Source organism: Pelophylax lessonae (genome assembly GCF_965119305.1).
Source record: "Pelophylax lessonae genome assembly, chromosome: 4".
In the NCBI taxonomy this organism is placed as follows: Eukaryota; Metazoa; Chordata; class Amphibia; order Anura; family Ranidae; genus Pelophylax; species Pelophylax lessonae.
The window spans coordinates 518,876,782-518,891,201 of NC_138771.1; the positions used below are offsets into that span (position 1 = coordinate 518,876,782).

General features: G+C 41.9%; 1 protein-coding gene across 3 annotated transcripts in view; it reads left to right on the forward strand.

Annotated features, from left to right (window-relative positions):
• Window positions 1-14,149, forward strand: part of DENND2A (DENN domain containing 2A) — a 187,748-nt gene extending 173,599 nt beyond the window's left edge. For all 3 annotated transcript variants that reach the window (XM_082255066.1, XM_082255068.1, XM_082255067.1), the window contains 5 exons: window positions 6,542-6,583; window positions 7,004-7,118; window positions 8,409-8,648; window positions 10,362-10,448; window positions 13,340-14,149. In XM_082255066.1, coding sequence (XP_082111192.1) covers window positions 6,542-6,583; window positions 7,004-7,118; window positions 8,409-8,648; window positions 10,362-10,448; window positions 13,340-13,371 — 516 coding nt within the window. In that variant the 3' untranslated portion in view covers window positions 13,372-14,149. The remainder of the gene's footprint in view (window positions 1-6,541; window positions 6,584-7,003; window positions 7,119-8,408; window positions 8,649-10,361; window positions 10,449-13,339) is intronic.
• Window positions 14,150-14,420: the final 271 nt, after the last annotated feature.

Genomic DNA, 14,420 nt, shown 5'->3' on the forward strand with positions numbered 1-14,420 from the left:
ATATATTATATAGTATCTCACAAAAGTTTTTTTAAATATTTTATTAGATCTTTTCATGTGACAACATTGAAGAAATGACACTTTGTTACAATGTAAAGTAGTGAGTGTACAACTTGTATAACAGTGTAAATTTGCTGTCCCCTCAAAATAACTCAAAACACACACATTAATGTCTAAACCGCTGGCAACAAAAGTGAGTATACCCCTAAATTAAAATGTTCAAATTAGCCATTATCCCTCCCCAGTGTCATGTGACTCATTAGTGTTACAAGGTCTCAGGTGTGAATGGGGAGCAGGTGTGTTAAATGTGGTGTTATCGCTTTCACTCCCTCGTACTGGTCACTGGAATTGTTGCTCTACACAGAATTGCTCACACAGAATTGTTGCTCTACATAAAGACTGCCTAGGCTATAAGAAACTTGCCAAGACCCTGAAACTGAGCTGCAGTATGGTGGCCAAGACCATACAGCGGTTTAACAGGACAGGTTTCACTCAGAACAGGCCTCGCCATGGTTGACCAAAGAAGTTGAGTGCACGTGCTCAGCGTCATATCCAGAGCTTATCTTTGGAAAATAGACATAGGAGTGCTGCCAGCATTGTTGCAAAGGTTGAAGGGGTGGGGGGTCAACCTGTCAGTGCTCAGACCATATGCAGCACATTGCATTTAATTGGTCTGCATGGCTGTCGCCCCAGAAGGAAGCCTCTTCTAAAGAGGATGCACAAGAAAGCCGCAAACAGTTTGCTGAAGACAAGCAGACTATGGACATGGATTACTGGAACAATATCCTGTGGTCGGATGAGACCAAGATAAACTTATCTGGTTCAGATGGTGTCAAGCGTGTTTGGCGGCAACCAGATGAGGAGTACAAAGACAAGTGTGTCCTGCCTACAGTCAAGCATAGTGGTGGGAGTGTCATACTTTGGGGCTGCATGAGTGCTGCAGGCACTGGGGAGCTACAGTTCATTGAGGGAACCATGAATGCCAACATGTACTGTGACATACTAAAGCAGAGCATGATCCCCCCCCCCCCCCCCTCTTCGGAGACTGGGCCCCCAGGACAGTATTCCAACATAATGACCCCAAACACCCCTCCAAGATGACCACTGCCTTGTTAAAGAAGCTGAGGGTAAAGGTGATGGACTGGCCAAGCATGTCTCCAGACCTAAACCCTATTGAGCATCTGTGGGGCATCCTCAAATGGAAGGTGGAGGAGCGCAAGGTCTTTAACATTCACCAGCTCCGTGATGTCATCATGGAGAAGAGGACTCCAGTGGCAACCTGTGAAGCTCTGGTGAACTCCATGCCCAAGAGGGTTAAGGTAGTGCTGGACAATAATTGTGGCTACACAAAATATTGACACTTTGGGCTCAATTTGGACATTTTGACTTGGGGGTGTACTCACTTTTCTTGCCAGCGGTTTAGACATTAATGGCTGTGTTTTGAATTATTTTGAGGGGACAGCAAATTTGTACTGTTATACAAGTTGTACACTCACTACTTTACATTGTAGCAAAGTGTAATTTCTTCAGTGTTGTCACATGAAAATATCTAATAAAATATATACAAAAATGTGAGGGGTGTACTCACTTTTGTGAGATTCTGTGTATATATAGTATATTCTTACACTAGTGACAAATGACCACCTTCACTGGATAATAAAGATGCTTCTTCGTTAATCCAACACCTTATTGCATTTGTTGAGGTCTCATCAATTTTCGCAAGCAAAAAGTGAGCTTTAATCCATTCAGCATGTAATGCATCGGGGCAGATGTTTCACACCTCCCATCCACTTGCCTTGACACATTTCATGGTGATTAGATGTGATTTATACCTGAAGAAGTGGCTTGGAGAAGCTACAAAACCTCTTCACATTACAGAACATGTCAAGATGAATGAGACTAAAGCCAGCCATAGGTGGATCGAATCTCGGCTGGTTCAGCAAGGAGAACTCGAGGTTTGATCAATCTATTGCCAGGTTGGTTATACTGAAGTAGTTCCATCGATTGACTTCAGTACAAGCACCCTGTTAGATTTTTTTCATGCGAATACTGCCAGCAGCTATAGCAACCTGCATGGATCACAGTGTTCTGCCAGCAGAGAAGGCTCCCTGCCGGCAGAATACAAAACTGGAAGCAAAGATGAAATCAGCTCTCCTTAGTTCTCTACTGTAAAATAAAAAACACCTTACACTATTTTATGGGGATGAGAACAGGGCGAGATGTTCAGAGAAGAGGGAAAGATGTCTTCTTGCTTCTGTCTTAAGGTGAAAATGTGTCTTCTTCAAAAAAACAGTACAGTGAGGTCTCTTTCACACGGGCGGTCCGATCAGATCCGCCGGTCAGTTTTTTAGGCGGATCTGATCGGATGCCCCATTCAGCCCTATGGAGCAGCGGATGTCAGCGGTGACATGTCCACTGACACCCGCTGCCATCCGCATCCGATCCTGTCCGTGAAATCCGGACTGATGGAAACCCTATTTTCCATCCGTCCTGGGGATCGGATTGGATGAGAGCGGACAGGCGGTCCGCTCTCATCCGATTCCCCATAGAGAGCAGAGGGGGCTGTGACACCTCCCTCTCTGCACTGCAAGCGGAGACGTAGCTGTCATCCACCGGCTCAGCGGGGATCGCGGATCGATCCCCGCTGAGCAGCACGGATCCGCCTACGGAGGCGGACCGTGTGAAAGAGCCCTGAGTGTGGTTTTCACCCTAGGACAAGGTTTTTTTTTTTTTTTTTTTGGCTGAGTCACCAGCTGAAGATAAAGAAGAAAAGTCTGGAGAAAAAAAATCTTGTGCAGCCACCACATCTAAGGCTAGATTTACGCCTACATGTGTTGGGCAGCCTGTTTATTTCAGTAGGCTGCCCTACACAAAAGAAATACCGAAAAGAAGTCCCTGACCCTTTTCCATAAACATTCCATACCAACTGCATGGTGCTCCAGCACCATGCGTTTGACATGTGTAAAGATATGGATGTTAGATACATGGAGGCCATTAACACTTACTGGCACCGCCACGCATCTGCTAAAGGGCAGCGTGTTTCTCTGTGTGTCAGGAAAGCATGAACCTAGCCTTTTGGATTGGTAAGCTGTAGGATATTAGATTTGTTTGTGAGTTTAGCTACACATTAGAGTTGAAATTTAAAGTGCTTATATTTTGTCTTCCCGGTTTCCTTCCTTTCCACCTCATCAACATGCTAATGAAACTATTATCCCGCACCTGCACCCTTCTCAATTGCCCCAATGACTCCCGCTGCTGTGTCTAAGCCAGTAAGAGGGAAAGCCAAGAGCCTGTGCTCTTGTGCATATCACTGGATTTAGATCGGGCTCAGGCAGGGGCATACCTACAGGGGTCGCATTTGCGATAACCCCCCCCCCCCCCCCGTATGCCTGGATAGGAGGAGCGGCGGGGGCGACTGCATATGATGGAACCAATCTCTCCATTTTCCTCTGCTGAATGTGTGTAGGTTGCAGCAGGAAAATGGAGATTGGTTTCTCTATATGCAGACACACCTACCGCTCCTTGTATCTAGCTTATTTTTCTGCTGCCCCTATGTGCTCTCTCCTGCCCCCCCCCCCTCCTTAATCTGTCAGGAGGAAGAACGGGGAGGGCGCCGGTAAATGTGTAATTTACCAGCCCCTTTCTGAATGGAGAGTCTGTGATCCACACCAATCACTATGTCCATTCATAACCGAGGGAAAGTAAACTGTGTTTTCTAAACTTCAGTTTATGAATGGTCAGGAAGCTCTCTACAGAGCTAAAATTGTAAAAGAAAAATGTAAAAATCATTTTATTTTTTTACAATTAAAAATAAATAATCTCGTAGGGAAGGTCCCCATCCATAGGTCAGGAGGGCCCTTCATGGTTTCTTGCACTGGGGCCCTGAAGGTTCTTGTTACATCACTGGAGTCGGGTAAGTATTTAGGGGAGACTGGGGTTTTATTTTTACCTTAATGTATTAAAAAAAAAAAAAATTCTGACTTTATAAACACTTTATGTATCCTTGGAATTTACAGCAAGCACCTGGAGGATCACTTAAGTTCTGTGTAAGGATAAAGTAATAGAAAGCTGAGCATGCATTCAGCCTTTTCATAGCAGTGGGGACAGTACAGACTGGTTCTTTCTACTCAAATATCACTTCTGACATAAACCATTCTGTTTTGCTTGATAAAAATTGATAAAGCTCCAATTTAGTGAGATCACTGATGTGGGAAAGTACAGACTACAAAGGGGTCTTTAATACACATTTGCACAATGAAGCTAATTCATTACAATAAATAGGTTTTATTGATTAATACAGTGCCTTATTGTCGCCTGGAACAAAGTGCCAGAAACCTTGTATCTAAGCCAAATAAAAAGCTGAACTCTAGGCAGAAATAAGACACAATTGATTGCAGCTCTGTATTCTTTAATACATCAATAAGTGTATTTTTTTAAAATACAAACAGTGTAAGCTCCTGATTGTGATCTGGTATTGACCTCTTACAGTCGCTGTTCAGCAAAGCTGGAACGTGAGAGGTAGAGCACTACAAGGAGCCAATTGATTTGTGCGCTGACAAGAAGCATGCTGATAGGAGGAGAGGAAAGATTGATGTGCTGTTCACTGTGCTGCATTATTTCTCACTGTCCAATCACAGGATGGGGTCAGGTCTAGAATGGCCTGGGCTCAAGAAATGGGTTAAGTGATGCTGGCCATCAGAAGGACATCTAGTGGCAGAAATAAAGTACTGTCGGGGAAATCTCTTTTAGCTAGATATGTATGAAACTGAATTAAAAGTTTACTGTCACTTAATGCTACTGACAGACTGCATCACAAACCGTATGGCATTTTTAATTGACCTGTAGTTCCACTTTAAGTAGTAGTAACTTCTTTTTTTTTTTACTGATGGGGTTTTATTTTACCAGGGTAGGTTTAACAAGGTACATGCCATGTCGCATTTGTAGATATAAATAACACTTCTCTAAAACGCTGTTGATCACAATTTGAATTAAACAAAGTGAGATATTTTGTATCTGGACGCTCATCCATGGACATTGCTGACAGATGAGCACATTGTATCATGCTGATTTTGGCAGTCAGTCAGTGGCCCAGTTTTCACAAGAGAGAAATAATTACCGTAATTAACTAATGGCTTCCGGAGGCAGAGAAGGGCCCTCGCATGCCAAAAACAACACCCTTCTGTGTATGGCTGTAAATGATAAGCTGTCGGCCCCTGGACAGGTCCAAAGGGAGGGGAAGAGTCACTAGGAACACATATTTTATGTTTTAATGTGTATGTTCAGCCAAAATGTTTTGATTTGATAAAGAAGGGTTAGCACTCTTGTCAGTTTTTTCCTGCTGTCCATGGCTCATTAGAGAGAGATTTCCTCTAACTTCCTATCTTGCAGAGAACCTTTTACCAGAAACAAGGTGATGGGGAACTCTTAAACAGCAATACAGGCAGAATAAGATTGCTTTGCTTTATGTGAATAGTGAAGGGCTAGAACCGCTGTCAGATTGTTATTTTTGTCTGTATTCCATTTGCTGACTTTTTCTTCACTTCATGTCTATTGAAACTGTTGTCAACAGAATTTTTTCCTCACTCTATCCAAAGCTAGGTTTTGTCTTGACATACACTTTAAAGAGACCCTGTCACCAGACCTTTCATTTGAACAACATTTATCTAATAAGATTATATGTGCATTTCACATATTTTTTGCCTGGTATTTGCCTGTAAAAGCCTCCTTTGTGCAGACCTCCAAAAGCTCTAAGTGCTGCTGGGTGCAACTCGCTTGGACATAATGTCAGCAGCCACAGCAGACTCAGAACTGTCACCCAAGTGTATTCCCCGTCACTCCTCAGCTGCATATATAGGTTATGTATGGTAAGAGGAGGGGCAGAGGAGCTGAGCCAGCACAGACAGTAATTGGACACTCCCAGAAGAGAAGATGATTAAATATGAACAATAATCTTTACTCCAAAAAAACAGAAGAGGGCTATTTGGTGCAAGGAGCGAGAGGGCTGTGCTGGGGAACTGTCTCTCCTTGGAGTCTTTCTTCTCTAGCAAGTTCAGAAGCATTTTTGCAAAATTGTTTATGGTAATAAAAAAGATGCTGCATGTAAGCTTTTAAAATACTTAATTCTTCTGTTACTGCAAAGTTTTAATGTTTGGTGACAGGGTCTTTTTAAAGCTTCTAAAAACATACGCTAAAATCTCATAGATCTGCTTTAAAGAGCTTCTCTTTCTCTAATGGGAGATATCCTTTAATCAGTGCAGTTTCAGTTTCCTGATGTCCCTGTTCAGCATTTGTTCAGTGTGAGTCTAAAGCAGCGGCTGGGCAGTGATTGGACCGGCTCCAGGACGTTGAAAGGATTTGTCATTTCTGGTCAGTGGTAGGGAAACCTCAAACCACAGCTGAGGATGTGTACAATGTAGAAATGGCTCAGACCCAGCTGCTGTGGACACTACACTAGGCAGGAAGGATGGCAAATGCAGAAGAGGGTACTGGAAAGCCCCCCCAGAAACAGGAAATGAAAGACCTTTGTTTTGTTTATATACAGGTTCTCCTGGTGGACCTCGGGAATGATCGCTTCCTCAGCCAGGTGAGTGCTACTGTCAATACTAAAACAGCTTGCCATCTGCTTTACCTTGATAACCGAAAGAAGAACACTTATGTCTTGTAGAACTTACAGGAAGCACCTAGTTTTATAAATGCCCCCCCCCCCCCAAAAAAAAAAATTCTGCCCTATATATTTGTTAGCAGTATTTTAGCTCTAGATCTCTATGCATAACCCCTTCCCCTGGGACATAGAATGATCGGCTTTGTATTTAGCAGTTTTCCTATAGTTCTCTTCGCATTGTGCATTGTGGCAACTAATGATCTGCTCCCTCCTCTTCTCTATCATTCCCAAGATTTGGGAGAGTCTGTTGATGTTTGCATCACCCTTCCTCTAACAATGAAAATCTCTGCAGTCCGATTATCATTAGAACCACAATCACAAATCTTTTCCTCTGTATTCTAGATGGATGACGAAGATTCCATCCTCCCCCGGAAATTGCAAGCTGCTCTGGAACAGATCTTGGAGCAGAGGAATGAGTTGGCTAGTGAAATAGACACTTCTGCTAATGGCCAACAAGGTAAATGGCAGAGTTTCTATCTTTTTTTTAAGATTAGAACTATTTGTCCCTTTAATAACCTCCATCTGTAGCTTCGTTTTTTTAGCTTGGTCAATGAAAGTGCAAACCTAGAGCTTGATTTCATCATCTGGCTCAGGAAACCTTTTTACGTCCTACAGATCCTATTAGAACTGGGATATCTGGTCCATTTATATGATGTGGCACCAAACTGGGTCTTTGGAATTCACCCACTATGTAGTTTACCCAAGATTTTAAAGTTCATCCAGAAACGTATGCCCTGTACACACGTTCAGATAATCAGACGACTTATCATTCGGATTTTGTTGAATGATACTAACATCGAATTCAACAATGCGTACAAACCATATGATTTTTGTCGTACGATTTGGGAAAAGCTTCCTGGTTGCTTGGCTACGCATCAGATGGTGCAAAACAAAAACAATGGCAGCCAGGCTTTTTCCGTGCTATTTTAGGGTTTCTGATCATGCGCGGTCTTTGTCGATCAATTTTTAGCGGACGCATAGTGTACTGATGAAACGATTGTTGTTAGCGGGGCTATCGTACGACAGAAGTTTTCCTGTTTGTCCCTTCGGATTTTGTTTTACCAACTGTTGTGATCGGCTGTCGAAAGCTGTGTACTAACGATCAGATTATCGTCCGATCAGGTCGAAATCGAGTTTTATCGTACGATTATCTGAACGTGTGTACGGGGCATAACTCTAAATCTACTGGCAGCCACATTCTAAAACAAGTCTCTCGCTCTGTAAAGCAAAAATTGCTATACGTGCCTTTTCTGCAGCCGCTCTGCTCAGGTCCCACACTGAGCTGTCAGCAGTGGCTTCTCTGTGTGGGAGTGTGCAGAAGAGGCAGCCGAAAACAGAATCCCCATAGTAAGTCTATGGGTGACGTCACTTCCCAGGCATTTCCTAGCCGTTGTCGGCTGTCTTCTGCACACAGCATCTGCCGCTTTAGACTGGACTGGATTGGCTTCAAAACAGGTATGTGTAGTGAATTTTGCAAAATCCTCTTTGAAAAACCTTGTGCAGGATTGGATTGGGGGGTCTTGGGCTCGCCAGAGGAATTCACCGTTCGAGTTTTGGTGAAGACTTAGTAATACACTTTTTGGCTAGTTAGAAGTCAGTTATAGGGCACTATTCTGCATAAAATCTCTTCTGTATTCTAATTATAAGAAAGAGAATGCGCTCACTATGCATCAGAAATATTAATATAACTTTATTGGGGTGGCAAACCCTAATTTCCCATAAATAATATAAATTTGTTCTCCTCCAGATTCCAGCGCTCTCAATGACGTGGTATCTGAGGCCTTTGTCCGCTTCTTTGTGGAGATAGTTGGTCATTACTCTTTGTTCATGGTTCCTGGGGAGCAGGAGGAGAGGACGCTCCTCCGCGATGCCTTTCGCAAATCCATCTCTTCCAAGAGTGTCCGCCGATTCCTGGAGGTCTTCATGGAGACTCAAACATTTGGAGGCTTTAGCCAAGAGAGAGAGATGAGGAAACAGGGAACCAAAGGTCAGTGAGCCCAATTTCGGGTTTTTTGCAGCGAGTCTGCTTTTCAGCTTTTCTCCCTTAGTGCAAGTCTGTCAGTCTGCTCTGACTTATTGAAGACAAAGCAATTGTTGTGGCCTATTTAATGGTTTTATTTAATCTATACAGTGATTTAGAAAGGAAGCGGATTAAAGTATATGTAAACGATCACCTTGTAAAACAACCCATTCAGTTTAAAATAGAAATAAAATATAAAACATTTTGTGTATATAAAAAAATACAGTTTTTTTTTTTTTATTTACCTGTTTTTTTTGTTTTGGTTTTTTACCTGTTTTTGAAGTGATCACATAACGTCTGTTCTCAGCTGCATATGGGGCCCAGAGATAAGGAAGGATAAACAGTAGCACACTTGTTCAAACAGTGAATGGCTGTGTGTGGGGGAGGTAATTTGCACAAGTCTGATCATTGGAGGAGAGCAGGTTGAGTTCCTTGCACAGCTAGAAAGCTGACCACACTGTGCTCTCATGTCTAGTGTGGTCCATTTTTAGTAGGGGACTGGCAGGAACACCAGGTATTTCACACAAAGGAAGCCATACAAAGAGAACAGGACACTTTTTCATAAAAGTACATGGTACAGCAGGCATATATCAGGATTATGAAATGTTGGGTTTACATACTCTTTAAAGTGTATCTAAATCCAAAAGAAAAAATATAATCTATTGCAGTTTACTGATCCTTAGATATGGTGGCTCCATTCGTTTTTTTTCTGTCCTTCTTCTTTTTTTTTTTTTTTTTTTTCAATTTTTCACTTGATGATCTTACCAGTAATATGCTTCCTGTTGTAAGGTGACATCACACATTCACTGTACCGTATCTATGGAGAAACAACATTGTCATCCTGGGATAGGACTACAGATTTACAGACTACTTCCTTGCATTGTTGCATAGGGGGAAGGTATTCTGTAGTTTGCAGAAGTTAGCTGGGATAGCAGATAACATTATTTGAGATAACCAGATTCATGCACAGGAACTTGTAAGGATACTGAATTTCTGACAGGACCAACGGGTATATTTCTGTATTTGTACAAAGCTTTTTTGATCTGGCGCCAAATAAATTGTTGATTGCTTATATAGATTTTTTGTATATATTTGCACATATTTTTTTTATATAACATTCTAGATAATATTTTTGCACTATGCAGATGCTATGATTATTTGACGAAATATTTCTAGCATATTTCACTTTTGCATTCACACTAGTTTGAGTGATACATATTTTTTAGAACACTATATACAGAGAGTATTTTTGCGCTGATTTTTTTCTTTTTGCCATATATCTGTACTTGCAAAAAAATGTTTTTTACTTGAAAAAAGATTATTGGATATGTAATATTTTCTAGCCCACACAGCACTTTCAACACTATAACATCCCATAAAAAAAACCTTTTTGTCAATTGGAGGAAAATTAGTTTTTGGGGGGGGGGGGGGTTTCTCCTTCTGTGTAACAATCTGCTCAAACTACTAAAATGGCAGAATCAATTATTAAACAGAAGCATTGTCAGTGTTTTGCACCCTTCCTCCTTTCCTGTTGTCTTTTGTTGTTCTTCTGACATGAAATCCCAACCCCTGAGAGCTTACTGTGCAGCCCCCGCAGATGCCGACACAGCTGTGAGCACAAAGGATTCTGGGTGTGTACGGAAGATGCTGATCTCACCCGCTATTTGTTTGTATTTACAGGTCTGTTTGAGGTCAGGGCCCAGGAATATCTGGAGACGCTGCCGGGAGGGGAGCAGAGCGGAGTCAACAAGTTTTTTAATAGAATAGGTAAGCTGGAAAACACAAAGAGATAATGTCTGCCTGCTCAATGTCTGCGTATACTCTTTTCTTAGCAAATCAGTTAAGTCTACCACCTATATGATTGCCTAGCATACTGTATCTTGGTGTTTTTGTCATAAATATATTATAGCATAATGTATTTTTGGTAGGTGTACATTGAAAAAAATCATACATTTCTTAGTATCTGGATCTCCACACTTAACTTGGTATACTAGGTTAGCCTTTGCTTCTCAGGGATATGTGTGTGTTCTGTTATTTAGTTGTATTCTCCCCCTGTCTGAGTAGAAATGTCATCACAAACAAAAGATTTCCCAGCACACCTGCCAGCCTGCAAAACAACCAAATTGACCCTTTCTGGCAGTTTATATTAAAAACAGAGGGTTTTGTTTGCACACATTTGCAAATATAAGCGTAAGCGGCAGTGCCCACGTCAAGGGTCCTCTGTATATACTGTGGTGCTAACTCTAAATTTCCAGAGCCTCCATAGTAACATTTTAACATAGTTAACATTTAATTGACACCCCCTGCGTATCGCATATGGCAGTGTGAACTGCCTCTTGTGCGGATGCGATGCGGGAACAGGCTGCGAATTCGCAGCCTTCCCGCATCGCACAAGTGTGAACCGGCACTTACACTCTGTTTGTTCATTATTATTTTAAATAAATGAAAAAAAAAGGCATATTGAGTGTTTTTATAATTTTATCCGATTAATCGAAAAAATAATCAGCAACTAATCGATTATTAAAATAATCGTTAGTTGCAGCTCTACTCCCACCACAATGCTTGACTGTAGGCAAGAAACACTTGTCTTTGTACTCCTCACCTGGTTGCCACCACACACGCTTGACACCATCTAAACCAAATAAGTTTATCTTGGTCTCATCAGACCACAGGACATGGTTCCAGTAATCCATGTTCTTAGTCTGCTTGACTTCGGCAAACTGTTTGCGGGCTTTCTTGTGCATCATCTTTAGAAGAGGCTTACTTCTGGGACGACAGAAATGCAGACCAATTTGATGCAGTGTGCGGCGTATGGTCTGAGCACTGACAGGCTGATCCCCACCCCTTCAACCTCTGCAATAATGCTGGAAGCACTCATACGTCTATTTCCCAAAGGCAACCTCTGTATATGACGCTTAGCACGTGCAGTCAACTTCTTTGATCGACCATGACGAGGCCTGTTCTGAGTGGAACCTGTCCTGTTAAACCGCCGTATGGTCTTGGCCACCATGCTGCAGCTCAGTTTCAGGGTCTTGGCAATGTTCTTACAGCCCAGGCCATCTTTATATAGAACAATTTCTTTTTTTTTTTTCAGATCCTCAGAGAGCTCTTTGCCATGAGGTGCCATGTTGAACTTTCAGTGACTAATATGAGAGAGTGAGGAGCTATCACACCAAATTTAACACACATGCTCCCCATTCACACCTGAGACCTTGTTACACTAATGAGTCACATGACACCGGGGAGGGAAAATGGCTTATTCACTTAGGAGTGTACTTTTTTGCCAGTGGTTTAGGCATTAATGGCTGTGTGCTGAGTTATTTTGAGGGGACAGCAAAATTACACTGTTATACAAGCTGTACACTCACTACTTTACATTGTAGTAAGTGTCATTTCTTCAGTGTTGTCACATGAAAAGGTATAATAAAATATTTACAAAAATGTGAAGGATGTACTCACTTTTGTGAGATACTGTGTGTGTGTGTTACACACACACTCTCCACACTCTTATGGCAGAAATCAGTGGGAGATCTTTCCAATCTCCGTGCTGGCACACAGAGTGCTAATGTGCACGGAGGGCGTGCATTAGGGTGTGCCCAGGCAATCCATTACACACCCCCTGCACACACCTATGGCTGTATAGTATTTCTCAGGGTGACAATGTCTGCATATTATGTGTTGAAACAGCCACTTGTAGTCCCCCTGAGAAGCCTAATAAGGCTTCATGGCAGGATCACCAGATATTATTTTTATTGTGAGCTACAGATATAAAAATATTGGAAAAAACTTTTGAAATTACATTTAACATGTTAAAACTTTTATAAGATTTTAGTGATTGGGCTCACATCAAGAGATTGAGCTAAGCAGACACTATTTTAACTATTTTAAAGGTGGAAATTTAGACTACAAATGCCTATTGGTGACCAGTTTTCTTTACCCTTTTTTGAAACAAAGTGAGATGTTGAATTGAGGCTGTTGGGAGTTAAGGTTAGGTTTTAGGGACCCGGGTTATGCTGGTCATTCACAAAGACAGTTATTTAGCAACTTGAACCTTTTTTTGACTAGCTTTAAATCACAAAATTGATTCAACAAATTTTAAATGAACCCATGCTTCAACCTTCTATGGCCAAGAAACAGGTTATCCTAGGACAGTGGTCTTTTAACTGTGGCCATGGGGCCAGATGCAGCCCTTTGCTTGCCTTTATCCGGCCCTTGAGGCAATATTCCTGCCACTGACCCCAGCAATGGGGCATAATTCCTGCCACTGACATCAACAATAGGGCACTATTCCTTCCACAGACACAGACAATGGGGCACAATTCCTTCCACAGACACTGACAATGGGGCACAATTCCTGCCACAGACACTGACAATGGGGCACTATTCCTTCCACAGACACCAATGATGGGGCATAATTCCTTCAACTGACAACAAAAATGGGTCACTATTACTCCCACTGGCACCAACTATTTCTCCTAACTAATACCAAAGTTTGGCCATTGTTTATCCTCACCGGGCACAGACCAGCCCCCCTAAAGTCTGAAGGACAGTAAACTGGTATTTTCATTAGAAATTTTGGAGACCCTTGTCTTAAGATATCAGTCTAATTGCTTTTTGTTTCTTGTTTGGTTAAAATATTTTCCTCCTTATTTCCATAGGAAGTAAAATGTGGTTTCGTAACAAGAAATAAGAAACCGAGGATAGAAGACAGAGGACTTTAAGTTATTAACACGTCTCCACTTAACCGGATTTCTTACTGTTGGGAGGCTCCAAGAAAAAGGAGGCAAGAAGACAAAGGAAGCAAGGGGCCAGTCTCCTTCCCTTGAAAGTGGTCCTTCTCCTCGACCCTCCTCACAGAACCTGTTTGGGCTCCCTCTGCTGTTTCATGCACTGGACAGACCTGATAAGCTCACCATTCATACCGCATCAGTAGCCACTATCTTTGTTCTTTTAGGGATTTTTTTTCAAAACTTTATTTATATTAGAATTAAAAACAATCTTTGCAAGAAGACAGACTGATTTTTATGACCTCTGATTGGGGATATTTAACTTTCCATTAAATCAGTATACTGGGGTGCAACATTTCTGGAGGAGATATTTGGATACAACGAGAGAATAACGTATTCCTAAAGTTTTTTAAGCTGAAGACTATATTGGGAATTGGTCATTGGAGTAATGAGCTTCACTACTACTTAAAACGTAGTAGTGCCACGTTTTAGCAGAATGTTGATGCCTGTTGACACAGGCAAGAGTGCTCTGAAGATCATTTTAAGGTGTCTTTCACAAGATAGAACAAATATTCGTTACCATGCTGGAATTGGTTCACTGATGCCCATCTATAGCTAGAGGGTAACTCTCAGCAGCTGGAAGATGTAGAGAAGAATGGCACGGGTTACGTTATATTTCAGCTTCCACTGTTGTGTAATGTCACAATTTCCACTTTTATTGAGCCATATGAACTGAGCAGTTGATGGGGGAAGTGTAGAAAGGTAAGGAATACTTGCAGTGTTTCATCATGAGACCCATCAGCTGCCACGTGTAGTCAATCCATCATGTGCCTGGGAGCTGTCCATGTGTACGTGTAATAGATCATGTGACCACTCAAAGTTCTCTTGTGATCTCTCCATTGACAGTAAGTCATATAAATGTGAAATACGCCTGAAAGCATCCACTCCTTCTTTGGACTATCCCTGTGTGCTAACAATTAGATGCGTCTTCTTTGGACGTACTCTGCTGACC